Here is a 22953-nt window from a genome sequence, read left to right on the forward strand (position 1 = left end):
GCTTGGAATTTCAATGTGTCCCAACCAGGAAATATCCATGCAATAGCAGTAGATTTCACACCTAGGCCAGGCATCCAAACAGAAGCAATTGTCTGAGCAGGTAGAGCGTAAAGCATCGCACAATTCCCTGTTTTCATTTTAACACCGAGATTCTAGTCCTCTAATTAACAAGAAAATAATAAAAAGGACATTGCTTGCTTAAGAAACAGCTCAAGCCAGAGATTTCTTCCTGTCTGAAAATCAGGGGCAGAATTGAATTCTGGGATTATTCTTGCAACGTTTTATCGATTTCTAATCGAGTGAGTGAGTAATACCTGAGTAAGGTACCCTTCTCCATGCTATAATTCCTGCAAGAGGGTTTTTCTTGGTTCCAGTTATGAGACCTGACCTTGAACCACAGCGAATGTGGCACTCTTGTATCTGGCAAAGAACCCTCGCTGCAAAACAAGACTTTTTAAAAATGGTACTTCTACTTTTTCTTTATCTAACTCGAGAATTCCACCTTGTTGCACTGAATCAACAGCACTGCTCTTATATGACTGGGTCATGCTTGAGAGAGAACTGGGAATCTTAACACAAAAAAGAATTCTGCAGAATCTACTCCTGATCCAAATGCTCAGTCTGATTGTTTTCCTAGGAATAACAGAACCCAGGAATTCAAGCTCTCATCTCTGCCAACTCACTAGACCCCAAGCTACTGTGGCTTTTTGTTCTGGATAGAACGGGGGTCTCCTCGCTGATGTATGATATTTTAGGCACACGTTCAGACCTTGGCTGGTCTCCTTCCCCAAGAAAAGGAGGAATCAACATGGCACACAGCCAGCTCTCTCTGACCCACTCTTAACCCCTTCATCACATACAGCTGCCTAATGTTACACATGCTGCTCCATTATAGGACTAGTGGGGGAAAGTGGACAAGTGATTTATTGGTAACTGGCAATGGGAATATTGACCCATCAGCAGAGTTTATATGTACAAGTTCAGCTATTCAAAGCTGACCTTTCTGGAGGCCTTGTAGACTATTGGCCTTGTTTGTATAACCCGAGCATATATTTTACATGACTATGAAAAGTGCTTTAGTCAGGGTTCAAATGCAAAGACCAGCATGCTCGTTTGTATAACAAATGTCCTTCCGCCCCCTGACGAGGACAAAATTACAAACATCCCAGGCTGATAATCATGAGCTTTTGCATTTCTCTATTGCACTGTCAATCCCACCCATTAATACTGTTTCCAACATGGTAGCTTAACCCAGAATATGGGAGGAGGGTAGGGTTGCCAACTCCAGCTTGGAGAATTCCTGAACATTTGGAAGTGGCGGTTAGGCAGAGAGGAATGTGGAGAGGGAAAGGAGCTCAGTGGAAATCCGATGCCATATAGTCTACCCTGGGACTATGACCTGGATAGCCCAGGTGAGCCTGATCTCATCAGATCTCAGAAGCTAAGCAGGGTCGGCCTTGGTTAGTAATTGGATGGGAGACCTCCAGAAAAGAGCAGCGCTGCAGAGTCAGGTAATGGCAAACCGCCTCTTGTTAGTCTCCTGCCAGGGATTGCCATAAGTCAGCTATGACTTGAGGGTACTCTCAACCACCAGTCTACCCTGGGAAGCTGCCATTTCCTCCAGGGAAACTTATCTCTGTAGCCTGAAGGTCAGTTGGAACTCCAGATCCCACGTGGAGGCTTGCAACCACAGAGAGGTGAGTGTAGAGCTGACCCCCCCCCGTTTCATCTGCTAGTTTTTCAGCTCCCTCAAGACTGATCTATACCATCTTATTCCACAAGCACACAGAAGTTGAAACAAGTTTGACAATAGCCAACAGCAGCCTATGCGAACCCAAAGTCTGAATGAAAGCTCCCTGGGAAATCAGAACGAGTGACTCCCAGGTACAAGCAACAGAAATGTCCGGCAAGGGGTGGAATCAGAAAGAGAACATGGTTCCAGAATTAGAACAGTGCCAAGCTGAGTCCCTGGAAATGCAACACTTCTGTTTCACCTTCCTTTTATGCTGAGTAACTGCTGGGACTTAAGCTTAGGAGGCAATAAAGCTCGTGGGAATAAACTACCCGCTACAAGAAGCTCAGAGAGGGGCGGGGAAGTGCAGCTGCTCCTCCCCTGCTAAGTGCTGCCTGCACGTGAGTCGATGCAAGCAAGCAGAATCCTTTCTTCGACCCCTAAGTAAGGTGTTACAAGTCCCAAATCTTGCTCTTCTACTACAAACCAACATGGCTACCCATCTGAAACACTCTTCTCCACTCAGGTGGCTTCCCCCATCCTGCCACCACTTTGTCAGGTTTCTGAAGCAGGGCAAGCTTTTCCCTTGCCAACAACACCCTTGCAGTGGGATCTCAACCCTACGTTTACTACCAGCTGTGTAGACTGGCCCATTTCTATGTCCCAAGTCATATTGGTGCGACGCCCTCGCCGGCCAAAGGAATCCAAACTCCTGCTTCTATCCTGCAACTGCTGCTGCCCTCTAGTGGATGCGGATGGCATTCCCTGTTCCTTGTGCTGTTTGCTTTTGCTGAGAGCCTTTTGTCATAGGGAGTTGCTAATTCCTACTCAATTGATGTTAGAGCCGTGCAGTCCTGTGGCTGGGCTGGGGGTGGGCGGGTGCTGTCATAAGCTCCTTGCGCCCCTTTTGCTGGCCAGTGGATGAAAGAAGAGAGACAGGAAGGAAAGGACAAAATTCCTAGAATGGCTGTGCCTACGCTGGGCCAACCTGCCCGGTTAGAGCGTCTTCTCCATTGGTGGGGATTCCACCCCTTGCAGCTGTTGAGGAACAGCAGTCCAACCGGGGAGGATGAAATCAGGCCTCCCGAGCCAAGTTCTTCGGCTGCTTTTCATCGTCGGTGCGTCCCCAGCATAACCTTGGTGATGAAGTTAACGATGGCCGACGCTGGCTGCTCAGGGTCTAGTTCTGCAAACAGGTGGCAGATGTTCTCACACGGGCTGCCCTGTTTCTTGGCCACAAAGCCAAAGATCCTGCAAGAAATGGAATCGCCATTGCGTGAATGAAGAAGTATAAATGTGAGGATGGGTAAAATGGTACTGGTTCCCAGCTGGTATAGAAGAGGGCTGCCCCCTCTTGCCCCCGCTCTGCACAGACACCCAATAATAGTACTGTTGTTACTAGAGGCACCGTTTGCCATCATGCCAAAGGTTTTTAAGAGATTACTCTAGCCAGTCCATCAAGACAGTAAGCCCTCCGAACCCTGATGCTTTAGCCATTCCTGACTGGGGAAGGCGCTCTAACGTCCCCCTAGGACGGACATTAAAACAGTGGCTGCATCTGACCCCGGACAGTGAACAGCAGGGCTTCTGCCCTTTCCAGCACTTACTTGGATGTGGTGCCATCAGGGTTTGCCCACCTGCAATGAAATAAAGAGATTCATGTCGCAATGGACGTAATGCGGTGTGCTGCTCACGGGCATCTGTCTCTAAGGCAAAGCTGATAAAGTGGAGTAAGCCACTTCCAAATCCACAAAGTTAAGGCTACGCCTCCTTCATTCTGCGTATGCAATTGGCTTAAAAGGGGGAAAAAGCCTTTAAAAGGGTATAATGCATCTACCCTCCATGCATCTGAAGAAGAGAGCTGTGGTTCTCGAAAGCTTATGCTACAATAAAGTTGGTTAGTCTTAAAGGGGCTACTGGACTCTACTTTTTTCCTGAATGCAATTGACAACTGCCCCATTCACTCCTTTGCACTTTTGGTGCTTCCATACCATTTTTTATTTTCCTCTGTTTAAGGACAGAGGCATGAGAGGGTGTTAGTGAAATGCTAAAAGTGATTTGGGGGGGGGGGATGGAGAGATATAAGCATTGCAGCTATGCGGAGAAGTGAAAGAAACTTCTTTGAATCAAGACAGAGGTGGTCCTTTTTAACCCGAGTGTGCTTGTATCAGTTTAGCCCCAATTCAAGATGCCTGCCCTGTGAATTCAGGCAACTGCCTCTGCAGTAAAGAAGAATTTTTTTTCCCCTAAATTCCAGCAGAGATGGCCCAGATGGACCTCTTCTAAGTAGTCTTTTACAGCCTCCAGGGAATAGTCTTGGCCCCTTGGTCCCAATGGCTTCTTGTAAGGGCGGGACATACGGGATGATTTTTTAGCAGGCATAGGGTGGTCATAGGAGGAATGGCGTTCTTCAAGCAAAGCAAGGTACAGGTTAGGTTGCCAGGTCCAGGTTGGGAAACTCCTGGAGATTTGGGGGGCGGAGTCTGAAGAGGGTGGGGTTTGGGGAGGGGAGGGGCCTCAGAGGCGTATAATGCCATAGAGTTCACCCTTCAAAGCAGCCATTTTCTCCAGGGGAACTGATCTCTGTGGCCTGGGGATCAGTTGCAATTCCGGGAGATCTCCAGGCCCCACTTGGAGGCTAAACGCGAATAAACAGACAGCGACAAACTAACGAAAGCAAATCAAGAAGATTCCTTCACAAGTCAAAAACTCTTCGTCATAAAGCAATTTTAGTAAAGTGGTACATGTGTAACGCGTTGATTACATATAGCAGGCAAAGCACTCGGCACTTTAGCTTTGGCTGTTTCAAAGTTTGGATTATTGTTTGATGCGTTGCCTACTATATGTAATCAACACACTATACACGTACCACTTTACTAAAATTGCTTTATGACGAAGAGTTTTTGACTTGTGACGGAATCTTGATTTGCTTTAGTTTGTCACCGTCTGTTTATTCACTTTTGGCTGTTTTACCGTGGTGCTCTCTCTATTTCTGGCCCGCTTGGAGGCTGGCAACCCTAAGTACAAGCCGAGTCAGACCAAGTGGGTGCGCATACCTCCGATCTTGAGGATCCGTGCTGCAGAAGGTGACGCTGCTGACAGGGTAATGACGCCGGAAAAACAACCTAGGGGAAGAAGGAAACTGGCCTGAATTATTCCGAGAAAGGTGGGCGTGTATGCAAGAGAGGTGGTGGAAGAATGCTGGGCGCCACTCATGCCCAGAAGCAGGAAGAAAGGATGGGTTGGCACCAACTGCTTCTGGTGAAAAAAGGAGGCGGCGGGGGGGGGGTCTCCCTTGACCATGCTATGCTGAAGATCATAGACAAAGTCTATGTGGGACATAGAGGGGGGGCTATGGTAAGGAAGAAATTCAGATGAGGGTGAGCAAAAAAGCTGGCTGCATCCAATCCAGTGTAAGCATTTTCAAGACAGTCAGCAAACTGAAGAGAGCCAGGGATTGGGGAAAGAAGTCCCGGTCCCAGTCACAGAGTACACGGGACAGGGTAGATGGACTCACTTCCTCTGGTTGTCTGTGAGCGTGATGCCCTGGGCTGACACCTTGAAGTGCACGACGCAGGCCGAAGCACGGGGCGTGGCGCTCAGGGTGCTGGTGGCTGCCTTGGCCACGGCCTGTGGACCCGTCAGGGACTCCGTTTCCACGGAGCTCAGGTACAGCACGCTGCAGGCTATTTGGGGTGGTGGAATGGAGAGAGAAAGAGAGGGAGAGAGATTGATCACCCACATCAACAAAGAGGGAGAGAGATTGATTACCCACCTTCCTTAATGGCCCACACCCAATGAGCCAACCTTTTTTGGGTGAGCCTTCCCTACCCAGGTTTTTCTGAACACTTGCAAAAATCCTTTATAACGTTTCCTACGAAACACAGAGCGGAGCTAGACTTTTAGCAAGGATCCTTTCCTCTTTCTGCCACGTCTCTCCACACAAACCACCCATCCCACCTCCCAGCCCTGCTATTTGGGTAGCTGGATGGCAGCAACTGGGTTTCGTACACTGACTTTGGTCACCGCTCTAACTGGGGCACTAATTTGTCTAGAAGAGCCACTGTATCACAGTGGCTAAGTGGTTCGGCTGCGAATCAGCACTCTGCTGGTTGAATCCCACTACTGCCATGAGCTCAGCAGGTGACCTTGGGCAAGCCAGTCCTCTTAGAATCTCTCTACACGAGATGCCTGGGCACGTGTTTGTCAACTGCTGGGAGACACAATGTTAGCCTGGAAGCTTAATTTTAAAAGACAGAGCCAGCGGAGATTGCTCCAGAGGGGACAGATTCTCTTATAGTCCTATGCCGCCTCTGGTGTCTCCTCTTCCAGAGTCTTTGCCCTGCTGAGGCTCGGTTAATTTAAAGTTTTAAGGAATGAGGGCGGCAGGATAAAAGCTCTGGAAGAGGAGACAGTCCGACACACCAGAGGCAGCAGGCTGTGAGAGAATCCGTCTCCTCCAGAGCGATCTCTGCCGGCTCTATCTTTTAAAACTACACATCCCAGCTAACATTGTGTCTCCCAACACGTGAAGAACACATGTCAGAAGTCTTATGTAGACAGACTCTCAGCCCCAGCTCCTCAGCTGTATTGTGGGGACAATAATGACACTGACTTCGTTCGCTGCTCTGATCTGTCTAGAAGAGTGGTTTATAACTGTAGTTGTTTTTGTTGTTGCTTTTATTATTATAGCCTGCCTTTCTCCCCAAGGTGGCTTACATCATTCTCCTTTATTTCTCCATTTTCCCCTTTACAACAACCCTATGAGGTAGGTTAGGTTGAGTGTGTGTGACTGGCCCCAGGTCACCCGGTGAGCTTCCATGGTGGAACAGAGATTCGAACCTGGGTCTTCCGGATTCTAGTCTGACACTCAAACCACTACACCACACTTGAGAGAGACAACCAATGCTGCCTAACCAAATCTATTGAAGACACATTCCTGGCCAGTTATCTTTGAGAAACAACCACGTGATCATGACCACGGCTATACAGCCCGGAAAATCCACAACAACCAACCACATGATCCCCCAAGAAGTCCCCCCCATGCAATTGTTCATCTCCAGCTGGCAGTTCTCATGTGATTTTGGCTGAAACATTCAATCTCTCTCTAACCAGGGCCGATGAGTGTGAATGCAACTGCGCCAGTGATGCTGGACAGAACTTGATACCTAGTGCTCAATGCAAACTCTCAAATTTCATTTTAAAAAAAGAAACAAGTTTCTAGCCTTTTTGGCAGTAGAGATAAGCTTGTAAATGGATAGGCCGGATATACTTCCTATGAGCAGGATTTCCAGTAAATCAGGGCTTTAGTGCTCAATTCATACCCTTCCCACCAGTGCAGACTCTTGGAAGCAGAATAAATGTAGAGGAACCTTTTGCATAATCCATTCAAATTAAGACGCTTTCACCACCTGCTTAAAGTGTTTGGCTTTCCTTGGAGACGGGGCTATATATTCCCAACAAACAAAGAAACCCGATCGTTAGCAACTTGCCTAAATTGCTGCCTGCCCCAAGAATTTCTCACCAATTACATTGCGGTTCATTAATACCCCTCCCCTGCCCCCCATCCTCTGGTTTCTCACCTGCACCCTGCCTCAGCAGGTCTGCAGCAGTGCTCATGTTGGTGGGAACAGCCAGCTCTGGGCTCTCCAGTACAAGATCTGAAAAGAGGGAAGAAGACAAAGAGAAGCAACCGTGTCCGGGATCCAGTGGGGCAGCGCTTGTGCAGTAGTTAGAGCAACGGGCCTGGAAGAGGAAACTAGTTACAAATCCCCCCCCTTGGAAGGACATTGTGTGTCAGCATCTCTTAGGATGGAACTCCACCCACTGCAGGTAGCTCTGCTGACTACTGTCGGCAGGAAAAGGATTAAACAGCCTCTCCCTGCAATGGGATTCGATTCCCCCTTCAAATTGCCGTCAAAGGCAAAAGACACCTGGATGCGAGCGATCTGGAACTACACTCGGCATAATGTTCTGAATTTAATCTCATTTGTAGGAGGACCAGAGAGGTGGTAAGGAGAAAGTACTGCCCCGATGGGATGGATGAATTTGTAAGGATTAAATAAAAGTGCCCTGTAGGTTGGGGAAGTTGAGGCTCAGGGCCAAGCTACACATGACGAATGACACTTGAACGGCAAGTGTATTTCTCCCTGTTCACTTGCCCTCCACTCAATCCACTTGCCGTTCAAGTGTCATTCGTCATGTGTAGCTTGGCCCTCTGGCTGCTTCCAGATGGAGGATGGGGGCAGGGGAGGGTTGTGTGTTTCAGGCATGCTGATACTTGCAAACCACACTGGAGCTATGATAATCTTTGCTGGTTTGTACAGCAGAGTCAGTCTCTCTTTACAAGAGACATCTTACGCTCAAGTGTAGGGAGATGCAACATTAGCTGGGAAGTGTAGTTTAAAATGTCACCTCTCTACATTAGGGTAGTTTAAAAAGACAGAGCCGGCAGAGATCGCTCCTCAGAGGGTTTGTTAATTTCATCTTTGCCTCCCCTAGGGGAGGTGAAATTGACAGAGTCTTTGGGTAGGCGATGATGAAATTAACAAACCTTTTGAGGAGCGATCTCTGCCGGCTCTGTCTTTTTAAACTACCCTCCTGTCCTTCCGGGACCTTTAGAAGTCTCCCTGCACTTAAGTGTCCCCTAGTCTGTCTAGAAGACTGGTATATAGGCACAGTTATTAAAATTCATTATGTAGAGATACTCTTAGAAGCAGCAGAACCAACCCCTGGGGAGCTGGGCCTGAACCAGCACAAGAGATTAAGCTATCTGATGCACTTTGAGTGCATGCAATAATCATCTCCTTCCTTCTAGCTTAATGTTACAGTCCAGATTTGGGCCAAGGAGCCGTCTTGACAGTTGCTTCATTGATTTCACATCTTATAGTCCATCTCCTCCCCCCTCTCCCCCAGGATTTCTTGTCGGAAGAGGAGGATTCAGCGCTGTCTCTCTCTCTCTCTCCTCAGGTTTCAGAGGGGGACAAACCAAAGAGTTAGAAAGATAGAGAGTCAGGGCGCTCTGTTGTCTGTTTACTATTGTTTACTGCCCTGACTGTCCTTTAATATGCAGATTGCTATTCTCAAGATTTCCTCGTCCTGACTTCCTCCCTCTCGCTCCCTCTCTTCCTGGCTTTGTTCCAGGCAATACCTTTCTCCTTCTCCTCCCTCCATCTTGGCAGCCGGGATTCAGGCCTTGCCCTGCGATCTTTGTCCATCCTTAGACTAGATAGGCTCTGTCTTTCCTCCTTTCCTATCAGAGTACAGACTTCCTGCAATAAAGAACTCTTATTTCTTTTCTAAATATAAAGCAAGTGTATGCTTTTGTTATTTTCATTCCTGCACACACACCAGCCAGCAGAACCAGCTCACAACCACCTATAATCACGCTTCCTATGCCACACAATAGATTCTGCTAACGGCCTAAACATGGAATCCTTTAATTAAGTTTCTAGGGCCTACGTAACGATTTATTTATCATTTCTGGGCTCTGCACAGCATCCTGGGTGCCTGCTTACCTTTGCTTGGGATGCGGAGGCGGCACGGCAACGAGATGGGAGTGATGGAATGCTGGGACACCAGGGCTGGCAAGCTGCCTGCAAAAGGCGGTACAGACACAGCGTCATGGGAAGACTGAACCACACAGGCCACGTATCCCCTGCTCATAAACGGCTGCAAGAATGCTGATGTGGTTAGTGTGCCGGACTACAAGCTAGGAGACCTGAGTTCAAATCCCTCTCCTACCATAAAGCTGTGACCCTGGGCTGCTCATGCTCTCTTAGCCTAACCTACCTCACAGGGTTGTTGTTAGAATAAAAAGAGTGCATGTTGTCCTTGGGAAGAACAGGATAAAAATGTACGAGTTAAAACATTTCTTCCTTTCCCTCCTAGAACATGGCACCCTCCATCCCACTCAACACAGCCCTAGCCAGGGAATATATTTTTCCTAGGGATATATATGGACACGTGAATGTCTCATACCAAGTCTGAGCTTTGGTCTAGCAAGGTCAGTCTTGTCTACTCTGACTGGGAGTGGCTCTCCCGGGCATCAGGAGGAGATATTTCTCATCACCTCTTGCCTGATCTTTTTAACTGGAGATTGACCTTCTTCATGCAAAGCAGATGCTCTTCCACTCAGAGCTAAAACACACAAGACGAATTATACAAGGATGCTCAAGTGAAGGGAGACGCAATGTTAGCCGGGAAGCTGAGTTTTAAAAGACAGATTGGAAGGCTTTGTCAATTTCCCCTCTCTACAGAGCCAAGGAGATGGCTCCTCAGAGGGTTTGTTTATTTCCTCTTTGCCTCCCAGAAGGGGAGGTGAAACTGACAGAGGTAGGGTCAGGAACTGCCTGGAAGTGGTACACTTTTGATCTGAAAAATGGTACACAAATTCAGGGAGCCCCTTCTTCATCCCGGTCACTCACCAAAATGGGGCTCGTTGTTACAGCCTTTGATCTTCACCCCCTTGGGCCCCGTCTCGATCAGGAAGTGACGCACTAGTTGCTCGGCAGGGTCTCCTGTGGCAGAAAGAGGAGTCTGAGACCATTGTGGGTGCTATTTTAAAAAGAGTTACATATTTCGGCACAAGCTTTCGAGAATCACAGTTCTCTTCGTCAGATGCAAGAGAGCTGTGATTCACGGTGAGATGCCAGCTTGAGAAGTAGCTGATGCCACAGGTTTGGAGGTGGACAACAGGTACCTTCTTACCTTTGGTGGAGTGGTTGATGCTGTTGGGCGGAGGCGTCGCCACTTTCAGGGCCAACCCGTAGGCCCCTTGGAAGGAGTTGCTGTCCCGGATAAGGAAGGTGCCGGGTTCCTTGTCCTTGAGGAGAGCTATGGCTGTTCGGGATGAGGACCAGCAGACTATTAGGCATGCATCTCATGTAAAAGCCAGCTACTATGTTCATCATCGTATCTTCTGTGCAGTCTCACATGGGGAACTGTCATGCGCAGGCCAACCAGCACATGCGCAGTTCCCCCCACGTGTGCCTGCACAGAAGAACACTTGATGAACAACAGAGTAAAGAGTCCAGTAGCACCTTTAAGACTAACCCACTTTATTGTAGCACAAGCTTTCGAGAACCACAGCTCTCTTTGTCAGATCTGACAAAGAGAGCTGTGGTTCTCGAAAACTTATGCTACAATAAAGTGGGTTAGTCTTAAAGGTGCTACTGGACTCTTTACTATTTTGTAACTACAGACTAACGTGGCTAACTCCTCTTGATGAACAACAGTTACAGATAAGTGCAACCCTGTTTTCTATACCACAGAGTAAGACACAGAGAAAACAGGGCCTCTTGATATATCCCAGCATGAAAAGGATATCCACTTTGCCTCCTATTCTGGGCTTCTTGTAAAAATAAAAAACCCTACTACTCATCACTTATTTTTATTCTTTTTTCACTTCATTTATACCCCACATTTCTCTCCAATGAGGAATCAAAGTGGCTTACAACATCCCTCCCTTCTCCATTTTATCCTCGCAACAACCCTGTGGGGTAGGTTAGGCTGAGAGTGTGTGACTGATCCAGGGTCACCCAGCAGGGATTCGAACTCGGAGTCTCCCGTTTCCTTCTCCAACACACTAATCACTACACCATGCCAGGTTCCTTAAATGGTTGCTATTTCCTTTTCAATATGTGGAAGGAACAGCGGCCCTTGCCTTCAGATGCAAGCCTATTTTAAAAGCGAGAATTTGGTGGGCAAGAGGAGAAGTGTCTAATGTTATTGGAGTGCAGAGAAATGTAAAGATACGGGGATACCTGGGGGTGTCTACAGGTGTGTTTGGATGAACAATGGGCCCAAGTAAAAGTTTACTTGGCCCCTGCACTGTATTCATCATAACCTCAACCATGCACTTTTTGCAAAATATTACTTCTCTACGTAAAGGTAAAGGTAGTCCCCTGTGCAAACACCAAGTTCTTACTGACTCATGGGGGGACGTCGCATCCTGACGTTTTCTTGGCAGACCTTTTACAGGGTGGTTCACCATTGCCTTCCCCAGTCATCTACACTTTACCCCCAGGAAACTGGGTACTCATTTTACCAACCTCGGAAGGATGGAAGGCTGAGTCATCCTTGAGCCGGCTACCTGAACCCAGCTTCCGCCGGGATCGAACTCAGGTTGTGAGCAGAGCTTGGGCTGCAGTACTGCAGCTTACCACTTCTCTACATGACTGCTTGAAAATCCCTTGGCATGGAGAGATAGCAGTATGAAAACTGAATACAGACAAGTTAGAGGTGAAACTGGTGGGAAACCTTCTGTCGACACTCTTCTATCACAGTTGCGTTTTTTTTGTCTTTCACTCCCTTTCCCACACCATATTTTATCATAATTATAAGGCTGTGCACTTCCCTTGCCAGCTGCCAGGATCCCTATGTGTTATTTATACATGGGGTGTGTCTTGGATTAATTGTATCTTTCGGGTTCCTTTTAACTGCCATGGTGTGTGCTGTGAGGAGAGTTGCTTTAAGGAACAGTAAGGAATTGATTGCTTGTAATATTTTAATTTTTGTATAATATAATATTTCATAATACTGATGGGATAAGTTCTTTTTCCAGTCCATAGAGTCTAGCCCAAGAAGAAGAAACACCGAAACGGGAATTGGTAACAGCAAGCTAAAGCCCGTCGGCTAGGTGTCTTTGGACACGTTCTCATTCCTGCCTTGGACATATGGACAGTTTCCATGCACTCTTTGCACTTCCTCACCACCAGTGATGAACTTTTTGGATTGTATGAATTTATCTACTGATTAATTATCCGATAGACTACCCCTGCTTTGATGAAATATGCACTTTAAATTGTTGTTATATTGTGTTATGTAATAATATCTTTGCACGTTTGCACTTTTGCACTTTTTGGAAAAATACACTAATAATATATTTATATTGAGCGCTTGATTTTTTGTGACCCTGGTTGTTGCATTGTAGTTTTGTCAGGATCCCTACACAGCAGGGGTCATTTCGAGCACCACATTGGGAGGCCCCGCCCTAGAAACTGTCAAATATACTGTTTTTTGTTAAATCCCAGCTGAGCCAAGAAAAGTCACTTGGGAACTGTACCTTGGTCCCGAGACAAATGAGGCTTGTACCAGAACTTGGATGTGTCTTGGACAAATTTGACGCTCACTTGATTCTCTTGTTGTGGCTCTGGAAGGAAGGGAAAATGCGTTAAGTTTGTTTTCTCTCCAAAGTCAGGCAACTATAAGCATTTTGAGTGTATCCCAAGTGGCTTGGTGGTGGAGAGTGCCCTCAAGTCATAAGCTGACTTATGGCGACCCCTGGTGGGGTTTCCATGGCAAGAGACTAACAGAGGTGGTTTGCCATTGCCTGCCTCTGCAACCCTCGTCTTCATTAGAAGAATCCCATCCAATTACTAACCAAAGCCGACCCTGCTTAGCTTCTGCGATCTGACAAGATCAGGCTCACTTGGGCTATCCAGGTCAAGGTAACAAGGGCTTAGTTCCTTTCCTTTCAAGCTCCTTTGATCCAATGATCTTGAGCAGTGTATATGGAGTCTTTATTTCTTTAAAGAAAATATGGAGGAGAGATACTTGGCCAAAGCCGGCGCGATCCTTGGGTCTCTATCCACCAGCAAATAAGGGACTATATTGTCTTTTGGTACAATAGGGGTTAGTTTGTTTAAGATAGTAGCAATCCACAGTTCGTGATGAGAATTATAAGGAGGGCATTCCAGTATTATATGAGGAAAAGAATAAACTTTTCCCATATCGCATTTGCAAAGTCTATCCGAATAGGGTATATTTCGGTATCTCCCGGGTAAAACTGCTGAAGGGGCAGCATTCAGACGTGCGAGCATAAATGCTCGGCAATAGCGAGAAACTGGTAAGAGTTTAATGTAGGCTGGAGTTGTTAGAGATGGAAGGATGCCAAAGAACTGGGTTGAACATAGTCTCCGAGCACGTATAACTGAGCTAGAGTAATCTAGATCTTTTATTTATTTCTTGATGGTTGCTAATGATTCACTCTTTCCACATCTCAGTATATCGTCCTTTACTAACGCAAGGCTAAATAGTTTCTTACCTATTTCTTGCATCCAACTGGAGTGGGATTGGTCTTGATTTAGCTTGTACAGCAGACCATCCATGGCTTAGTTCACACCCAATGTGAAAACCACGGGTTTATTTCAGCTATGGCTTTTTATGGCTTGCAGATGATAATTCAGGTACTGACTGGATTCAAGATCTACGTAACATGTAGTTCGTCTTCGTCCTTCTGCTCAGCCCCACATTGGGACTGTGCACGTGCAGGCCGGCCTGCGCGGGCGCAGTCCCAATGTGTGTCTGCACAGAAGACACGCGACAAACAACAGTTACAGGTAAGAAACACTGTTTTTAAGTCCTGCTTATGTGAGGTATTGCAGAGAGTTTCAATTATGTAGCTCCCCTTCCTCCGCTTGAACTGGTAAAGCCCAAGCAAAGAAGGCTATATCACCAGATTTTGTTTTAATACGTTTGAGACAACTGCAGAGAAATTCGGGCCCACAGAGACTAGCTACTTAGGGGGGGGGAGTTTTTTTTAAAAAAAATTGAGCCTGTGAGGTCCTCTTCCCCTCACCCTTATTCTCAAGCCAGTTACCTGATCCAGATGTCATGCCATCAGGAACACCCGGCGCAAAGGTCACGTGGTGAGCCGAGCCGGGGCTGCGACCGGGTGGCGACGTCCTTTCCCAGTTTCTGGCTCCGAGGGCGTGATGTTTCTCTGGCAGTGGAGGCTGCTGCTGTTCGCAGAGGTGATCCCGACTGGAGGGGCTACTCTCTACACCTGTGTAATAGGCTGTTGCAATGGGGAAGGCTGGAGTCGGTGAGCCCTGTGTGTCAGTAAGACCGTAGTTGAGGGCTGGCGGCTGGACGCTGATGGAGCAGTGCCCGAGAGAAGGGCTATTGTTGGGGCAATGGGAAAGGGTACTCATCTCGGGCCCGGCTCTCTCGTTGTGCAGGCGGCCATTACAGGCCGTTGGACTCTGAGGTGATGCTGGAGTACTGGACACAGTTCTGCAGGTGGGAGAGGGCTGGCCGTGGCAGGGAACCACCGGGCTGCTCCTCTGGGCCTGTCTCTCCACGACAGGTCCTATTTGGTGCCCTAATTTGTCTTCCGCCGATAAGTCACGAGAGGCTGCTGCCGTGTGAGGGCCGGACATTTCTGATCCGTTTTGGTGTGGCTGGGCCTCTTGAAAGATGCTATGTTTGGTTGTGGGTGAGATGTGTGGTGGGCTGGATGTGCAGTGAGCACGGGAACACGCCTGTGGCGACTGGAGGCCTAGCCTCAGTGATGTTCCGTTAGTTTGAGGCCTGAAGGCAGGGAGATGGGTGAAAGCTTGCATTGGGGATGGAGTCTGTGTGGGACTGCTTGGGGAAGCCATCTTCTCTGGGCCTCTTTTCCAGCCAGGAGAAGCCAGCTCCTCAGGGGCTGAGTGAAGCGTTGGTTCAGGTGGGTTGGTGGCTGTGTTGCCGTGCTTGCGTGTTCCAGGGCTGGAAAGCAGCAAACAAACAATGAGTAAATTTTGAGAACTTTGCCTGGTATCCACAGAAAGATATCCTCACCTCTGGCACTACAGCAACTGTCAGGAGAAAGAATTTTTTGTTGCTCGCCATTGGCACCAGTCCTCTCTAGGAATCACCAAAAACTCTGTGGTTTTACCATAACATTTCTATCAATTCCTTGAGAGGCAAAAACACATCATCGCAAATGGCCACCCTCGTATCTCTGCCACCTCCCTTTCCTTGTTTCCTGCTGGTTGCTGGGCCAACCTGGTCTGGAAACTCTATCCTGTGCCAACATGGTAATGCAGCCAATCAAATCTGAAATTGACTGCCAAACCTACCACAAAACCATTGAATAATAATATTTTGGTGTCACCTTTCTGCACAAATATATATATTTTTTTAAAAAAGAGGCTCAGGCAGGAAAAGCTGGAAGACCCTTGCTCTATGACATACTTGCCTGTCACTGCTGAATACTGGGCTACTGGTGTGCATGGGAGGGCCCGATATGTCTGCACAAGTAGCTCGACCGTCCTGCAGGTGCTGCTGAAGTGGGCTGGGAACCTCTTGCCAGGAGACGGCCTCTCTGCACTCTTGCAGCTCTGTGGAAAGCAAGCAGAGGGGAAACCTGTATCGTCATCCAGGACGGAGCCAAGTTATGCCAACCCATTCACGTTCAAGCCTTTCGGAGTCAGGGCTGGGTCCTCGATTTCTGGGCCTTGGACAACAGATAGGAATATAGGGAGCTGCGTTATATCGAGACAGGCCACTGGTCTGTCTAGCTCTGTACTCTGACGGCAGTAGCTTTCCAGGGTCTCAGGCGGAGAAACGTCTTTCCCAACACTGGCTACTTGTCAGTGGGCCCAACTACACATTACGATTTATAACATGTATCTGGATTCCCTCCATCGGACTTTGAGTCAGACACGTATCAGCTGTGCATAGAGCTCCAGTCAACCACTGACAACCAAAGGGGAGTATTTGGGAGACGGGGACTTGAGAAATGATGTGGTGACATCACTTCCAGTTGAGCACCCAGAAGTGATGTCACAACGCTCTAGGAATTCCTCAGTCTCTATGGTAAAGAATAATGTTGCTTCTCGACCCTGTTTTTGCTCCTGCTGGAATAAAGAGCCCTGGCTGTGCTTGGAGGCCACAGGCCACAGTTTGCCTACTGCTACCAGGCAAGTGGTATCTCTAGCTCTGAGGGAATTCTCTTCACCAAGCATGCAGGGCCTGATTCGGATCGCGACACTGGCATGGAGTGCTGGGGAATCTTTCTAACCGGAGATGCTGGGGACTGAACCAAGAAGCAAAGCACATGCTCTGCCCTTCTGACAGGCTGTTTCCACATGCCCTTAAAGGGATGGCCCACTCACCGAACACTGGTGGCTTTTCCTCATGAATCCAGACATCTCCGTTTGCAAAATGGTTGCGGGCCATCTGGCTTCCATTTTCTTGGTGCCTTTTTTTGGTAACGCACTTTCTGCAGTCCCAGAAAAGGTGTCAAAAAAAGGGAAGCCAAACAGCCTGCATCCGTTTTGCAAACATTAGTGTGCCGACTCTTTAAGGGCATGTGGAACCGGCCGAAGTCTGAAGTTTCTCCAGGTCTAGAAATATAATGATATAAATAATAAATAAATACTCTTTCAAGCCTTTCACACACATATATACCCTGAACTGAGAGTTGAGTTTGTAGTTCCTTTCTAGTCTTATTATTTCTCCCCCTTGATGGCTGAGCACAAAACGTGTCTCGCAAGATGCCCCACCTTTTGGCAGAAATTGCAAGTGATCCCTCTGGATCCATCATTTACTTTTAACACACTCATTCACCCTTCTTCCTGTTCAAGGGATCTCTTAATGGATTCATCTTTTAAGAAGTTGATAGTATAAGAGAAATCTACCTGATCTCTTGCTTCTAGCACTGATCTCACATTTGCATATGATATAGGGAGGCTGTATAAAATAGTTGCATAGAAACGCTTGGGAAAAGGAACCCTTGGTGATTTATCTCTGTCGCCTGCCTGGGAAACCTCCTCCCACCAGTTTGGAAACTGAATGCCTTCCATGCTGGTCACTTACCACGTGGCCTTTCTGGGGCCCCTGGTAGGAGGTATCCTTCGCTGTTCTCCAGGGGCTCATACCCATGCTTCCTCGGGGTAGGATACAGTTGGCTGGTTGGTGAAATGGAGCCTGAATGCGGAGATCCTGAGTACCCCGAGGCATAAGGGGAAATGCAGGTCTTGCCTGGGGCTCTGCCATATGTGTACGATGCTACTGGAGGATAAGCTGGACCGTAGCGGGGATACGGGAACGGTTCTGCATTCTCTTCCATGATCTTTGCCCTCTGGTGTGCAGGATAACCAAGGTTTAGGTGCGGAGGCACCATCTTCGGCTCGAAGTTAAAAGCCTGGTGTTGCCCATGGGACACATGGTGATGCCCATAGGTAGCTGGCATAAGAAGAGGCACAGGCTGACCACCCCGGTGTAGTGGATGATGGAGGGACGGCCTCGTGTTCTCCATCCCCCATAGATCAGGTTCCCGGTCTAGGCGTAGGCCGTAGAAGGAAGCAGTGGGCATCCTTGCCTCTTCACGAGCTACCTCTTGGCAATCCTGGCAGGGGCATAAGAAAGTGGGCGGATCCTCCAAGATTATTAGCTCCTCAGGCTCCCGTCGACTCGGACTGTGAGGGGGCAGTGGTTCATGGCTGAAAGGGTAAGAGTGGGGTTGTACGCCCTCAGAAAGCGAGCGGTATACCCTCTGTTTCTCTTCATACCCCTCAGGGTGTGTGTGGGTATGCCCACCATTGTAGATGGGCTGTCGCCGCTCCAAAGTGCCATCTGGTCTGTAATAGCCTATGTTGTGAGGCCTTTCAGGGCTGTGGGAGCGGTAACCAAGGCGGCAGGAACAGTGGCGGGCCAGGCCCGGGCGGTGAGTTTGGTAGGAAAAGTGGTGTCCTGGAGGGCCTACGTCTGAGAGCTCATCTTCCAAAATGGCAGTTTCTCTCTCCTTGGGGGCAACGGTGGAGGCGGGAATGTCATGAGAACAATTTCCCTCACTCTGCTGCCGGGAAGGAGGTTGGACGCCAAATCCACCCAACAGCCTGTCCAACTCCTCCTTCTCGGCAAGGGTGGGCTGGAGCCTGGATGGCGGCGTGTTGTCGTCCGCCTTCTCGGTCAGCATGGACGAGTGCCCTGAGTCGCTGCTGATGGAAAGGAGGCGCCCGCCTTGCTGCGGAGGGGACTCTGGGCTGCTGGGGCTGCCGTTGCTAGAAGAGAAGTCGCTAAGGTCACATTTCTTCTTGACCCTGGCATAGAGGCTGCCGTCAAGCGGGCCCCGGGTATGTGAGACATCTGTAAAGGACAAATGGGACGCTGCTCAGGGGACAGAGATGGAAGGGGTAAAGCAAGGCGGAAAATCAGCACGCCTCTTGTCTGTGTGGCCTGGAATCTCCCCATTGTGCAGCTAGCACACTCAAAAGCTTGCACCTCCCCACTTGAACGCCTGCATCAAAGGGCCGTGTTGTCTTAGATCACACTAGATTCCTAGAGTCACTTGAGGAAGGCTCTTTAGGCTGGAGGAAGATTGCAACCTTTGCTCAGTGGAGTGGTAGGATAGGGGTAGAATGACCCCGGTGCAAGAAGAAGAGATAATCCCTAATGCCATTCCTAGAGCTCCAGCCTTGATCAATATTGCACCCCTTCAAATCACTATTAGATATGAAGAGAGAAGGTAAAGATAGGAAAGAGATATCTGAATAGAAGTGAAACATTAAGGATAAGGCAAGTTCTACATAGACATGTGAACTATATGCTTTCAACGACTTCAGTTTAGGTTTATGGTTTAAACGTATATGTTTAGTTTATATTTATGTTTTATAGGCTGGGGTTTTTTATGTATGACGAAGATGATGTTTAGGTTTATGCAGATAATTGTAGTAGGAAATGATATCAGGTGTATGATTTAGGTGACTGAATGATCATATTTTTGAGTTTGTTAATTGAAATTAAAAAATTTAAAAAAAATATTGCATCCCTTCCCACAACTTCTTTTTCAGGGCCCAATAAGACATCTGGAGATCTAGGGCCAAGCTACAAGTGACGAATGACACTTGAACGGCAAGTGGATCGAGTGGAGGGCAAGTGAACAGGGAGAAATACACTTGCCGTTCAAGTGTCATTCGTCACTTGTAGCTTGGCCCTTAGTCACGGAACTCCAAACTCGGGGTAGTTTATCCCCCGCAAGTGCAGTTTAATGGTCACGCTGAGAATCTATTCAGGCTTTGTCCAGCAGAGGGCAATAGTTGATAACTTTTGGCCAAGGCCAGTCTGCATTTTCTTCCTTGCACAGAGATCCAAAGAGGCCATTTCCTTCCTGTCGTCCATGCATCCAACTCGCCAACCCTCCCTCCCTTTTGCAAGCATTCACAGCACTCTTTCAGTACTGGGATCCCAAGAGGACTGTCCTTCCCCTTCTCCCAACATCTGCTCTTGCTGGAAAGGAGAAGGTGGCTTTATTGCATCCCGCTATGGTTTTTTTCCCCCCTGGTATCTGACGTGGCTGCACCACAACTATTAAAGTGTCATTTGGCTACTCCCTCTGATATCTTATTTATTGTAGTTCTTAACGAGTTTACTTTAGGTGGACATTAGGAGGAAACTGTAATCAGGATAGATTGAGCAAAAGCCAGCTGTTGGGATTACAGCTCCTGGGAGCAACCGTGGTCAGACGTTTGAGCTTGTGGGAGGGGCATTTCCATCCAGACTGCGAGGGGGGGCAGGATGTTTGTCTTCAAAATACCAAACTTCATTAATATCAACAAAAGGGAAAGGTATTTGGGCTCTGCCCTCAATTGTGCAACACTCCCCCTCCAGCCTTCTGCCTGGTTGCCAAGTGTTATGAATTTCTGGTGTGCCAGCTGAAAACATTTCTCCAGATCATTTTCACTCTCTCTCCCTGAAATATCTGCTGGACTGTTGGGTTTTTTTTAAAAAAAAACATGCACACATGCGCTCACACATACATGATTTTTATGTGGCCTGCACAATTATTGATTTTATGCAGTATTTCAAGCTGTTTTGTTGCACATATAAGGGCCCAACTAAATGTAATAGTAGTGTTCTTGTAGCCACCACGAGGATACCAATGCGGACATTTTAAAAACATTTTAAAATCCCATGAGGGATTGGGCTTAGAGTTGCCAACCTCCAGGTGGGTCTGTATGTACCCCAGAGAGCGCTAAGATCAGCAAGTAAGCATCTACTGGTGATCCCTAGCCCTAGGGAGGCTCGTTTGGCCTCGACCAGGGCCAGGGCCTTTTCAGTCCTGGCCCCTACCTGGTGGAATTCTCTGTCGGAGGACACTCAGGCCTGCCAAGACCTTATATCTTTTGGGCAGACCTGCAAGACAGAGGTGTTCCACCAGGTGTTTGGTTGAGGCCGGTCTAGGTGTTCTTCTGGAAATAGGGCTGCCAATCCCCCACCTCCTCCCCCCCCGACCCCACTTACCTGGCCAGTAGGGGGGTGCACCCCCTGGGGTGCCCCCTGGTGGCAGAGTGTGCCCCCACATGGTGCACGTACCCCCGCACCCCGCAATGGGCCTGTTTGGGGCTGAATCAGGCCTGTGGGGGAGGGATTTAGCCCTTCGGCGAGCATGGGTGCACATGCCGGGCTGCCCTTTGACCCGTGTGATGATGTCACTTCCCGGAAGTGACATCATCACACACGCCGGGAGCACATACGTGGGAAGGCGCACCAGATGCTGCAAATGGTGAGTGCTGTGTTCCCTGTCCCCCACCAGGGGACTAAAGGGATCTGGTAACTCTATCTGGAAATGCCTCCCTAACTGGTCTCCTGTCGGGGGGGGGGCTACATAACATCTGCCCCCCACAAGAAGTCACAGTGATGACATCAGTGCGTACCCCCTCCCCCCTTTGTTTGTATTATGGTTGGGAGAACAGAGGGAGCTGCCATCTTGGGATTTTACATATATTTATCGCTGACCTGGTTTTAATGTGTTTGAATGGTTTTATTCTGTATTATTAGATTGTTGTAACCTGCCCTGAGCCCGCTTGCAAGGAGGACGGGCTAGAAATGAAATATATTATTATTATTATTATTATTATTATTATTATTATTATTATTATTATTATTATTATTAACAATGATAACTCATCTCCAGACTACAGAAAAAAGTTCCTATGGAGAAAATAGCTGTTTTGGAGGGTAAATTCTACGCTGTTATACACCACTGAGATCTCTCCCCTAAACCCTCCCCTCCCCAGGTTCCATCCCCCAGATCTCCAGGAATTTCCCACCCCAACATTGGCAACCCTAATTGGGCCTGCAGTGCACCGCTTGTCCCCCACCACGCCAAAACAGCTGCACGAGGGGGGGGGGATTGCGTGCACACACAGCTGTTCCATCACTTGCAGCAGGCTCAATCGGGACCAGGCACTCACAACGTTTTTAAATGGCGGCAGCTCCAAGGATCCCATCGTGTCTAGACTGGCCCTAAGGCTGCTGTTTTTGAAGCTGCTTTTAAGAAGCTGTATTGATTTTTGCCCGTTTTCATGACTTAGGTTTTGGACTATTTTTACTCATGTTGGTTCTTCTTGCTTTTTAAAAAATTGAAAGCTGTTTCAAGGACCGATTTGGTTGAAGGTAATTACGAAAATTATACCCCACTTTTTCATGAAAAAACACTTAGGGAAGGTGACGACCGAAAGTTTAAAGTGGTAAGCATGTTTTAAATAATAAAACGAATAGAAGAAAACGAATCCATCATAAAAGCCAGCAAAAACAATCACCGTCCCGAAGTAAATTGAAGCCCGGGCAGTTTAAATATTTCTTAAATTTTTAAATGTTTGTTGAGGCACTTTATTATTTTTGGAGGCCTTTCCCTTCTTTTCTTCTCCCTTCGGCTTTTGTATTTTTACCTGGTCTATACATGCATCTCAATCAGGTTGCAGAAATAGCACGGCAGGATTTTAAAACTTTCTCAATAATGTGCTGATTTTCCATTTGCAAGGAATTTAAAATGTGGGGAGGGGGGAGCATTCAAAAGCAGTACCCCCTCTCCTTTGATCTGGAGTGGTACAGGCCCATTCTGTCACATATGGAGGGGCAAGTAGCATCTCGAGTGACACAAGGGCTAGCCAATCAATGCTGATTAAATCTGGTTTCTCCTTAGAGACAGCTTTATCCTAGACAGGCTATTGGTGATCTCAGTTATAGACCGAGATCCACCAATAGACTTCCACTGCTAAAAAATTAGTGCTGCCTAAAGCCTCAAAAGACTGTGAACTTACAGGCTCTTTTTGGAAGATGTGATTTTCAGGATGCTCAATTCTGGTTCCCAAACCAAATTCCAGGCTCCCCCCCCCACCACATAAACAGCCCCCAGAATGTGGTAGTCAGAGTTTACTGATCTATCTGCTTCGTAGAAATGCTTTGTTTCTGGCAAGACTTCTGTACCTTCCAGGCTGTCCTCGTGGCGCAAGTTGAAGTGTTCATAGGAGTCCCACCGCACGATCGGGTCAGAGATGTTGTAATCCACCGTAGCTGCAGCATGGTTCCTATATGTCTCCCGGCCTGTGGCAAGAGATAGGAGAGGCAAGAAAACATGGAACCAAAGGAACAAAGACCCTCAACTGCTTTAGAAAACCCCAAGAGTGATCTACAGGAAGTACCCATTGGAGCAGGAGATGTTTTGG

General features: G+C 47.9%; 1 protein-coding gene across 4 annotated transcripts in view; it reads right to left on the bottom strand.

Moving 5' to 3' along the window:
• Positions 1-296: 296 nt before the first annotated feature.
• The window catches only part of TNS2 (tensin 2), a 121346-nt gene continuing 98689 nt past the window's right edge, over positions 297-22953 (bottom strand). For all 4 annotated transcript variants that reach the window (XM_055003116.1, XM_055003118.1, XM_055003117.1 and 1 more), the window contains 13 exons: positions 22715-22831; positions 17321-18592; positions 15699-15840; positions 14334-15226; positions 12798-12884; positions 10442-10573; positions 10159-10251; positions 9250-9327; positions 7315-7392; positions 5250-5418; positions 4789-4857; positions 3340-3369; positions 297-2983 (listed from right to left, as the gene is read on the bottom strand). In XM_055003116.1, the coding sequence (XP_054859091.1) occupies positions 2842-2983; positions 3340-3369; positions 4789-4857; positions 5250-5418; positions 7315-7392; positions 9250-9327; positions 10159-10251; positions 10442-10573; positions 12798-12884; positions 14334-15226; positions 15699-15840; positions 17321-18592; positions 22715-22831 (3302 nt within the window). In that variant the 3' untranslated portion in view covers positions 297-2841. The remainder of the gene's footprint in view (positions 2984-3339; positions 3370-4788; positions 4858-5249; positions 5419-7314; positions 7393-9249; positions 9328-10158; positions 10252-10441; positions 10574-12797; positions 12885-14333; positions 15227-15698; positions 15841-17320; positions 18593-22714; positions 22832-22953) is intronic.

The sequence above is a fragment of the Eublepharis macularius genome, chromosome 19, assembly GCF_028583425.1.
Source record: "Eublepharis macularius isolate TG4126 chromosome 19, MPM_Emac_v1.0, whole genome shotgun sequence".
Lineage (NCBI taxonomy): Eukaryota > Metazoa > Chordata > Lepidosauria > Squamata > Eublepharidae > Eublepharis > Eublepharis macularius.